Below are 9491 nucleotides of genomic sequence, written 5' to 3' on the forward strand. Positions count from 1 at the left end.
TACATTTGTCAACGTCACTGTCAGAAGTGCATTAACCTCTAAATTCATCTTTATTTGTTTGGGTAGGAGAAAACTTTATATATATTATAAATAAATAAATATATTAGAACTTATGAAGGCGAAAATGGATGAAGCACCCAAAAGAGGTCGAGGTAGAGGCAGGGGTGGAAGAGGTCGTGGGCGAGGTAGAGGTAGAGGCCGCGGAAGAGGTAAAAAAGCCAAAATTATCGAGAGCGATGAAGAAGTAGAAGCACCAGTGCCCGAGGCCGTGGAGGAACCCTCTCCTCAGGTCGTAGAGAATGAGGAAAACGCTGCTCCTCCGCCAAGTAAGATCTCGTGTCAACTTTTTGTTTGTACATTGAAAATGGCTCTTTTTAGTTGACCTTGAAGCAGATATATCTCAACTGGAAGCTCCAACTTTTACTACCATCAACAGGGGACCCCCTGAGCCGATGTTACGTTTGGATTGGAATCATAAGGTCAACCTGATAGGAGAGAAAGTGTTGAATCCCTTGATTCACTGCTGCGACAAATGTTTGAAACCAATACTTATTTACGGAAGAATGGTTGGTATAGTGGTCTTGAAGTTTATTATGTTTCCAAAACTGATTTTCATAAACGTTTTGTTTCAAAGTAGTTGTTAGTTCATTATGAATGATCACGCCATTACATAAAGTTATTCAAGTCTATAATTTGTGTTGATTTTACTGATAGTAAGACTTTTTGATTTCCTAGTTTGATACGATCTCAATAGGTGAATGTTTATTTCTAGTTATAACAATGAATTAATATACAAATTTTCCATTTTATGTCAAATATAGGTGAATTGGAAATGGGATAAAGAAACGGTGATGGAATCATGCATTTTATTGTTTGGTTTCAAAATACTAGCAGTTTCTCATACTATTGATAGTCTTCTAAAGAAACATACATTTTTATTGTAGTAAAAAAACAACATTTCAAAACTATAACATATATAAGTTTGAACGAAGAAAAACGGGATAAATCAGAACTGAGACTGACAAAAAATTGAAATGATCAAATATATTTTGAGAGTTGAAAAAAATGATTATCAAAGTTATAAATTTGAACATAGACATCAAAAAATAAACAGAGTAGAATAAACTCAAGTTGTATCTGCAAACTGTTTATTTGCACCGCTCAAATGGTTTTTCCCAAATTTTTTGGCTTTAGGAAAACTTCTTTTGTTACAGATTCCTTGCAAGCATGTGTTTTGCCTAGCTTGCGGAAAGAAAGAACAAAAACAGTGCCCCCGCTGTTTGGATAAAGTAACAAGAGTTGAACAAACGGGTCTTGGCACTGTTTTTATGTGTACTCATGGAGGAACCAGATACGGTCAGTCGGGGTGTCGAAGAACCTATTTATCTCAGCGTGACTTGCAAGCCCATATCAATCACCGCCATATAGCCACCATGACTCCACAGCCTCTAGAAACCATCGAACCAGAAAGGACGCTACCCATGCGTACTAAAACGGCCAATGATCCCAGATCCGGAGGCGGTCTACCGACAAACATACGTCCTCGTCCTACCCCGGTGCAATCTTCAGGAGTGCGAACCAATCTGATAACCGTGCCCATTCAAGAATCAGCTCCTACGGTTCACGAGGCGATACCTACTACTCAGAACTACTACACTCCGTATCCCGCGCCCAGTTATACTCAGACTCTGCCCCCTTTGCACATTCCCCCGCCGCAGCAACCGCAATATTATGCTGCGCCACCTGCGTACAGCGCGGCTCAGAGCTATCCCGCTTATACTGGGTCTACGGCTGCCGCTGTTCAATACGCTGCACCAGCGCAAGCTCAAACAAGACCTAATCCCCAGTTTGATTACAGCACGGCTCCTCCACAGTGGACTAGTAACCAACAATATTATAGATGAGTGGAAAGTGTTGGGGAATTTGGGATTTTCAATGTAAATTGAAATCAAATGTTTTTTGTGGCTGAACATTTTGAGGATTCCAACCTCTTGTCGAGTTATATGAATAAAATGATTTTAAGGTATATTTGTTTTTCTGGAACTGCACAAGTCGGAGGTAATCCTTTTGAGGATAAAATCGAAACTGGTTGAATTCGAATCCCCATAATTTTGCTTCGTTAATTTGATGAAAATTACATTTAAGCCCTCCATCTGCTGTTCGGTAGATGAACATTAATCACAAGACTATTGAAAATACCACGGAGTGGGTGACACCTAGGTTTGATAATCGAACTTCAAACTATAGGAAAACAGAAAGTATTCGATAGAATGTCATTCGAAGAAATGAAAAATTATACCCAGAATGGGTGAATAATCAGCAAATTCATGTATGTTTGTTGAGCACTTTAGGACAAAGGTGATTTTACTACATAAATTAGTATTTTGCATATTGATTTATTAACCTATCAATGATAATCTATATACCAGAGATGAGAAGACTGGGAAAAAGGAGTTATTTAATTTTTGCAAATTTATCCATCTCCTCATATCTGAATATCAAAATTTTATTATAACGATGGTTTGTTGAAACCAAAGTGACCTGCTTTACACATGTGATCACATTACACGTTTGAGTTACCACACTTATACTTACTTCGAGAGGAAACAACTTTGTAAGCAAATAATAAATATTCTCACCAGACATAATCAATCCTGAAAACTGTTTCACCTTCGACTAACGGGTTATTACGGTCCAATACTTCTACAACATGTATTATGACAAAATATTACGGCTACAAAGTAACGGATACATCCATCAATTTACAAAATATTTGTTGAAATGTCATTTCTTTTGATATTTTGTAAAAATTTCAATACAAAGTGTCACTTTGACATTTTCTGTTTTCCTAGAGTTTTTCCCTGCCATCTTGTGGCAATAATCCCTTCGAATGTACTTTTCTTATCAGTTCAAAAAATGTCTGATAGGGGTCACACCAGGCAGGTGAACTTCCTTGTGAGAAACTAGATGGCGATATGGTAAAGAATAACCTCTCCTCAATAACAATAATTAATTTTTTGAGTTGAAATATTTTTTGAAAAATGTGTAGCATTGGTGACGATGTATTTGAAAACGAATCTGACAAACTCATGCCCCTGGAAGAAACCATACTGTGCGTATTATAAAAAATAAATACAAAACCACCTAATAAACATTTTTCCAGATCCAAAACGTGTATTAAATGTAGAACGGAACCTCCCTGTATTGTGTTGAGGAACAAGGACTCTTATTGCGAAGCTTGTTTTCTAGCTGGAACTACTCACAAATTCAAAGCGTTACTTGGAAAATCACGCCTCATTCGTCCTAAGGATCGGGTTTTAATTTACCATAAAGTGGGGCATCCGAGTACTGCACTTTTGCATTTCTTGAGAGCAGGATTGGATTTGAGCACTCCTAAAAAGCTTAGATTCGAACCAGTTGTTTTGTTTATTGATGGTAAGGTACCACCTATTTCTTCAACAATATGTTAAGACCAATGATGAATACTTTAGAAAAGTAGATGTATATCTGGAAGTTCCCCAAGGCCTAGCACCTTATTTTTTAAAAGACCTCATACCTCCATGTGCTAAGGAAAAAATTATATGTTCTTTATATGATGCTTTCCAGATCAATACCATCTCAGCTTAGATGAAAGATTGGAGCTTTTGAAAGCCGTGGAACAAGAAATAAAATCGTTCGGTTTCAAAGGAAATTTCGTTTCATTTGCTGAATATGTTTCGAATCCAGCTAAGATTGATGAACTCATTTTATCAAGTGACTTGCAAATCACCCAAGATGATCAAATGAAACTTTCAGCTTCAATTACGAAAAAGTGTACAACTACCAGTAGAAAGGATATTGAAGATCTGCTCAGGTACGATTTGATTTTAATCTCTGAATATTCCTACAAATCGTTTTTTACAGGAGACGGCTTTTGTTGGATGTTTCTAAAAGTCGTAGCTGCAAGTTTATTTTCACTCCAGAAATATCAGTAGATACAGCATCCCAACTTCTGACAAACATTTCGCTAGGAAGAGGATCTCATATTCCCAATGACACTGTGAGTACCACATTGAATGCTTTTTTTTTTGGTGTCTACGATTTTAAACAAACTTGTAGGGTTTTTGTGACGACAGGGACAATGACGTAAAAATTTTGAGACCACTGCGACTGTTCGACATGAAAGAGTTGGTTTTATATAACGAAATTAATAATTCAAAACCTCTCTCTATCAGGCAACCGGAAGTTAATCCCTATTCCTCGGTGCAAGATTTGATGAAAAAATTTGTAAGCGATTTACAAGTCAACTTTCCTTCTACGGTTAACACTATTCTGAAAACTGGTGACAAATTGGCTGTAGCGGAAAGTGGTCCGCTGAAATGTAAGATGTGCCAGGTAAAATTGTTGTAACAGAAGTTTGAAGAGTATATTATTCAATCTCATTTTTCTAGGGTATGTTACTGAAGAAAAGTTTTCTTCTCACCTCTGAAGATTCTACAAACTTTTCTCATTTGGTTTCAACGAGGTCAACAGATAACACACTTTCTAGGCAAGTTAGGTTCAGAAATGTCATGGACGAGTTTGACAATGGAATGTTCGATAGTAGTGGCCTATGCTATGCTTGTTCTAAAATTTCTGATTACCTCCTCTAATAATAAAATTAGCAGAACGAAATTGTTCGTTTGTATTTTTATGAATTACTCTACCAGACATTAGTGTAAATCAAGCCAAAATTAAACATTCATCTCTGAGTCACTCACATAGTTAAAACACGTGTCGTGGTGTTAAAAATAACGATACTGAAATACAATGTTCCTGAAATTTCCTATATTTATCATTTTCAAAGTGGCACGTCTCCATTTTTTACTTTACTTTTTTTCCCCATATCTTTGAAACTTCTGTTTAAACAAAGTTAAGATCAATCTTTTTTTGTATTAAAATAGTGATAATAAACTCAGACAGTTACAAGGTGAAAACCTCACCAATGTGGCTGAACAATTTGAGAATTCCTGTGTCTTATCGAATTATATGAATGAAATTATTTCAAGGTATATTTGATTTTCTGGAAATCCACAAGTCAGAGGTAATCAACTATTGCTTCGAGAATTTGATGACAGACCTCCATCTGCTGTTCAGTAGATAAACTAATTAGTCGAGAAGACACGGAGTGGGCGACACCTAGGTTTATTAAATGAACGTGAAACTCTAGGAAAACTGAAAATTGTCATTAAGAACCGAAGTCTCAGTGCGGTGTTACATTTATTTATTAAATTATTCGTTTGAACAAGTAGAAAATCTGCTTTTCCTAATGGCTATTGAATCCAAAGGTTAAGGTGTGATAATTATATATCAGAAAATGCTTTATACTATACTCAGAATGAGTAAACAATCAGCAAATCTATGTATGTTTGTAGAGCACATTGCGACAAAGCTGATTTTTACTACATAAATTAGTATTTTTGAAGTTTGATGTATCAACCTATTGATTATAATTGGTTTAATTGAGAAGTTGAAAAGGCTGGGAAAGGAGTTATTTACTTTTGAAAAATTCACAAAGATGTATCCTGCTCCTTTGTACAAACCATCGATAGTAGACCCACCACCAATTTATTTGAAGGTTGTAAACAAAAAATTCAATTCAGAGGTATATAATTTCAAATAATAAAAATAAAATTTCATGTAAGTACACCAACAATAAATTTTTTGAACAATCAACAAAATACAATACAAATTTAGAAGTATTTCCAAAACTCATCAATGACCTTTATCACTGAAACATCACTACAAAGTATGGTTTTCTTTTAGAATGACTGTATTTTCAGATGAACTTTCATGATATAGCATAGACAAAAACTTGTCAATATTGACAATAGAAAACAAAAATCTGACTAGCATTCAAAATTGAAGGTTTAGCTGAATGAAAAATTACTAGACTGCAACTGCAACTGTGCCATTTTGTCTCTATTAGAAACAACAATGATTATTTTGCCAATTAGTTATATAAATATCAATTTCCTTGTAAGCATTGCAACCACGACGTGAACCCTTCACAAATTTTCAATCTCATTTCATGATGTTGAACAGCAATCCAAAACCGGCACCCAAATAAAACTCCTTTGGACAACTCTAAAAACAAACCGCCAGCCCTCAAAACTCCTTGAAAGTCTGGTGCTTGATCAACTCCTTGAACACCCCGTCTTGATTCACCAAATCCTGATACTTTCCCTTCTCTACGATCTGGCCGTTATCCAAAACGGCGATGACATCAGCATTTTGTATGGTCGATAACCGGTGAGCAATTGTCAGAACCGTTCTCCCTTTCATCACCCTTTCCAGAGCCTCCTGAACCAGGTGCTCCGACTGGGCATCTAGAGCGCTGGTAGCCTCGTCCAGAAGAAGTATTTTAGGATCCTTAATGAGAGCCCTGGCTATGGCGACTCGTTGCTTCTGACCCCCGCTAAGCATAACCCCTCTTTCTCCAACTAGAGTGTCGAAACCGTCTGGGAGGTCTTCCACGAACTCGATAACATTGGCTTCCCCACACACCCTCATAAGCTGTTCTTCGGTGATTTTATCCGGATCCTCAGCCCCGTACAGAATGTTCTCCTTTATGGAACAAGAGAACAATATGGGTTCCTGACTGACGGTGCCGATGTGTTTCTTCACCCAGGCAGGGTCCAGGTCTTTTATGTTTTGGTTGTCCAACAATACAGCTCCTCCTAACGGGTCATATAACCGGAGTAAGAGTGCTGCCAGGGTGCTTTTTCCGGACCCGCTTGGGCCTACAACTGCGACGGTATTGCCAGGACTTATGTCCAGGTCCAGATCCTTGAAAATTTCAATGTCCGTCCTGGCTGGGTAGCTGAATTTGATGTTCTTGAACTCGATGTGGCCTTGAAGGTTGTCCATGGGCACCAAGCCACCTTGTATGGGGATAATCGGCTGTCGATCTATAATTTCCCACATCCTGGTGGCAGCTCCGACAGATTTATTCAATTCAGTGTAGAAACTAGATAGGCCGCTCACGGATATTCCTATATAGGCAGCGTAAAGAAGGAACGACGTTAAATTCCCCACGGTTAATGTGTCTGAGGATACCATAACTCCCCCGTAGTAGAGAACTGATATTATAATAGCGTTCCCGCTGAATCCTGTCATGCCGTAGAAAAAAGCTCTTGCCTTTGCTTCTTGGTAGCAGTATTTCAGAACACCATCAATCGCCATGTTGTAACTCTCAATCTCTCTAGGTTCTTGTGCAAATGATTTCACTGTCCGCACATTGGAAATCTTCTCTTCAGCTACCTTGAAAATAATAGGTTGAAATTGACAGTAACATAAAGGTGCGTAAATATAAGAAATTTCAAAAATTTTTATGAAAAACATTTTCATTTCATTTTGGAAACAGCTCAATATGTTTGAAGTATAAATTGAAAATAACAGCGGGCCCCAAATTGAACCTTGGGGGTCTCCAGGGACTCTGTAATGCAGATCTACATTTTGGATAAAAAAAATCACGAGCATTATCTTAATTTGGAAGTTTCCCACAAGTTTTAGTGTAGAAAATCTCACTTCAATTCACTTGAGTTGTTATAGTACCTTGATGTAAATTTTGAATGTCATGAAAGTTTGTGCTAATAAAGAGTTATATATACCTTTGTAGACTCCGCCAGAGAGTCCTGCAATTTCCTGGAAATGTTTCTTACAAACCGTCCGTAAATAACTGCTATGCCAGCTACTGGAGGCACAATCGCTAGGCCTACCAATGCCAGCTCTGGAGACATGTAGAACATCATGCCTGTGCCCGCACAAACCATCACGAAAGAGCGTAAACCGTCGGAGATGTTTTGTGACAAAGCTGTCCCCACAATCTGGGTATCGGCAGACAACCTGTTTATTAGTTCGCCTGTTGGTCTCTTGTCAAACCAGCCCTGTTCCTGTCTTAATATCGAACTGAAGACCTGCCTCCTGAGGGCGTTGGTCATTCGGTACCCTGCAGTAGACATGAAGTACACTCTCCCATAGTTACAAATGGCACCCAATACAAAAATACCCAACAAAATACCGCATACTTTATTCAGTCTCGTTCTTGCCTCGTTACTATCTTCACTGCTTGTATAAATTATGTCTAGCACCTTTCCTAAACTAAATGGTATGGTCATTGTCACAGAGCTTGACACTAATAAGAAGCCAATAGCTGTGCCCAGTTTCCATTTCTCTGGTTTTGCCAACGAAAATAATCGCCTGAGTTCCGATTTGTTCACTACTGGATCCCTTTTTGGGGTACTACTTTTGTTTCTTCTGAATATTTTTAATATCCCTCTGGCAGCATTCTTTTCTTTTATAGGAATTTCTACTGCTATGTAAGTCTTGTTTTGACTGATTTTTTGAGCCATACTGCTGAATTTTCTAAATATAATACCATTTCTTTTAGTGGAATAGTATAAATTCAAGCATTTTAGTGACTTGTTACACAAGCTATGTGCAGTCACTATCACCGAATAAAACGTCATGGTAATCTCTTGTTGGGCAATTAACAAAGCTATATAAGTAAACTAAATATAATTGGTCAAAGTCGACTAACGATTACTTATCACATTTTTATCTTAAAAAAATGGGTGAAACCAAAAAGCCTAAATGAGGTTAAAATTACATATCTCTCTCAGTTTTAGGCTTTTGCTTCCATTGGGGCGCATTAGGCCAAGGTTAAAAGGAAAATTGTTTATCATACTCCCGTTGTGATCTGTGTTATCCATTATGGGACGACACTCTGCAGGCACAGGACGTCAATGTCATATGAACAGAATACAAAAATATTAAAAACATGAAGATTTGGTGACATTGACAAGAGCAAGAGTAACGCAAACGGAAGCCGTTAGGAAGCAAAGATAAATACAGTTTCTTTAACACTAAGGTCAAACCTTATACCACAAGTATAACGCATTATACTTGTGCTTATACTGTCGCTACAGTATATTTGTATTTCATCTCTTGCAGAATTTTCTTTTGTACTCATATAATCACGAATATAACCAAACTAAAATTCAATTCATCATTTGCTTTTCGAAAATAAAAACTTCCAGGACTTCAATCAACATCTATCACATCAGACCATTCTTTCTCAAAAACAATCGAACCAATAGTATCACTAGCAATATCCTTCTTTCTCTACTGTTGCACGTTACACTGATGTCCATGGTGAATGTGCTTTAAAATAAGTTAATAATTTCATTTGATTACGTTACGATGAAGACAGCACCAATAAGTTGCAGAATTTGCAAAATATTGTTCAATTTCGTTATTGACTAGTCAGTCATTTCTAGAAGTGAAACTATTCAAATTCATTGGTAAAAAAGCAGTCCGGAACTTCACTTAGAAGCTATTTCTGCGATGTGTTCCGTGCTTTAAGTGTGTGTTCTGTATTCATTCATAAAACCTTCAACGAAATAATAGTTCCATGTTTTGGAACGCGGAACACATCGAACAGAAATGTTCGGTAGTTTACATCGAGCAGA

At 37.3% G+C, this 9491-nt stretch overlaps 3 protein-coding genes and 1 long non-coding RNA gene across 4 annotated transcripts; 2 read left to right on the forward strand and 2 right to left on the reverse strand.

Moving 5' to 3' along the window:
• Positions 1-3: 3 nt before the first annotated feature.
• Positions 4-2026, forward strand: Hakai (E3 ubiquitin-protein ligase Hakai). Its single transcript, XM_023173352.2, has 3 exons — positions 4-326; positions 379-566; positions 1215-2026. Exons 1-3 carry the CDS (start codon positions 113-115, stop codon positions 1902-1904), a joined length of 1092 nt encoding a protein of 363 aa, XP_023029120.1. The 5' UTR covers positions 4-112; the 3' UTR covers positions 1905-2026.
• On the reverse strand, positions 434-1042 carry LOC141482449 (uncharacterized). The gene is made up of 2 exons (XR_012465542.1): positions 954-1042; positions 434-731 (listed from the first exon to the last, which is right to left on the reverse strand). It is a non-coding gene; the product is annotated as an uncharacterized lncRNA (long non-coding RNA).
• Positions 2027-2957: 931 nt separating the features above from the next.
• Positions 2958-4653, forward strand: Ctu2 (Cytosolic thiouridylase subunit 2). Its single transcript, XM_023173351.2, has 6 exons — positions 2958-3112; positions 3164-3435; positions 3607-3853; positions 3904-4039; positions 4099-4374; positions 4431-4653. The coding sequence occupies exons 1-6, from the start codon at positions 3042-3044 to the stop codon at positions 4629-4631; spliced, it is 1203 nt and encodes a 400-aa protein (XP_023029119.2). The 5' UTR covers positions 2958-3041; the 3' UTR covers positions 4632-4653.
• Positions 4654-5611: 958 nt separating this feature from the next.
• Positions 5612-8660, reverse strand: LOC111517268 (ATP-binding cassette sub-family B member 10, mitochondrial). Its single transcript, XM_023173355.2, has 2 exons — positions 7632-8660; positions 5612-7281 (listed from the first exon to the last, which is right to left on the reverse strand). The coding sequence occupies exons 1-2, from the start codon at positions 8487-8489 to the stop codon at positions 6127-6129; spliced, it is 2013 nt and encodes a 670-aa protein (XP_023029123.2). The 5' UTR covers positions 8490-8660; the 3' UTR covers positions 5612-6126.
• Positions 8661-9491: the final 831 nt, after the last annotated feature.

Source organism: Leptinotarsa decemlineata, unplaced genomic scaffold (assembly GCF_025532065.1).
Source record: "Leptinotarsa decemlineata unplaced genomic scaffold, Ldec_3_MD MMD2_tig00001064_RagTag_RagTag, whole genome shotgun sequence".
Classification (NCBI taxonomy): Eukaryota; Metazoa; Arthropoda; class Insecta; order Coleoptera; family Chrysomelidae; genus Leptinotarsa; species Leptinotarsa decemlineata.

Coding starts and splice junctions, on each gene's coding strand:
- Ctu2 (XM_023173351.2), top strand. CDS start 3,042: ATGTGTAGCATTGGTGACGATGTATTTGAAAACGAATCTGACAAACTC. Junction 4,040..4,098: donor CTCATATTCCCAATGACACT/GTGAGTACCACA, acceptor ACAAACTTGTAG/GGTTTTTGTGACGACAGGGA. Junction 4,375..4,430: donor TGAAATGTAAGATGTGCCAG/GTAAAATTGTTG, acceptor TCATTTTTCTAG/GGTATGTTACTGAAGAAAAG.
- LOC111517268 (XM_023173355.2), bottom strand. CDS start 8,489: ATGACGTTTTATTCGGTGATAGTGACTGCACATAGCTTGTGTAACAAG. Junction 7,282..7,631: donor CTCTGGCGGAGTCTACAAAG/GTATATATAACT, acceptor ATTATTTTCAAG/GTAGCTGAAGAGAAGATTTC.
- Hakai (XM_023173352.2), top strand. CDS start 113: ATGAAGGCGAAAATGGATGAAGCACCCAAAAGAGGTCGAGGTAGAGGC. Junction 327..378: donor AAACGCTGCTCCTCCGCCAA/GTAAGATCTCGT, acceptor GGCTCTTTTTAG/TTGACCTTGAAGCAGATATA. Junction 567..1,214: donor TACTTATTTACGGAAGAATG/GTTGGTATAGTG, acceptor CTTTTGTTACAG/ATTCCTTGCAAGCATGTGTT.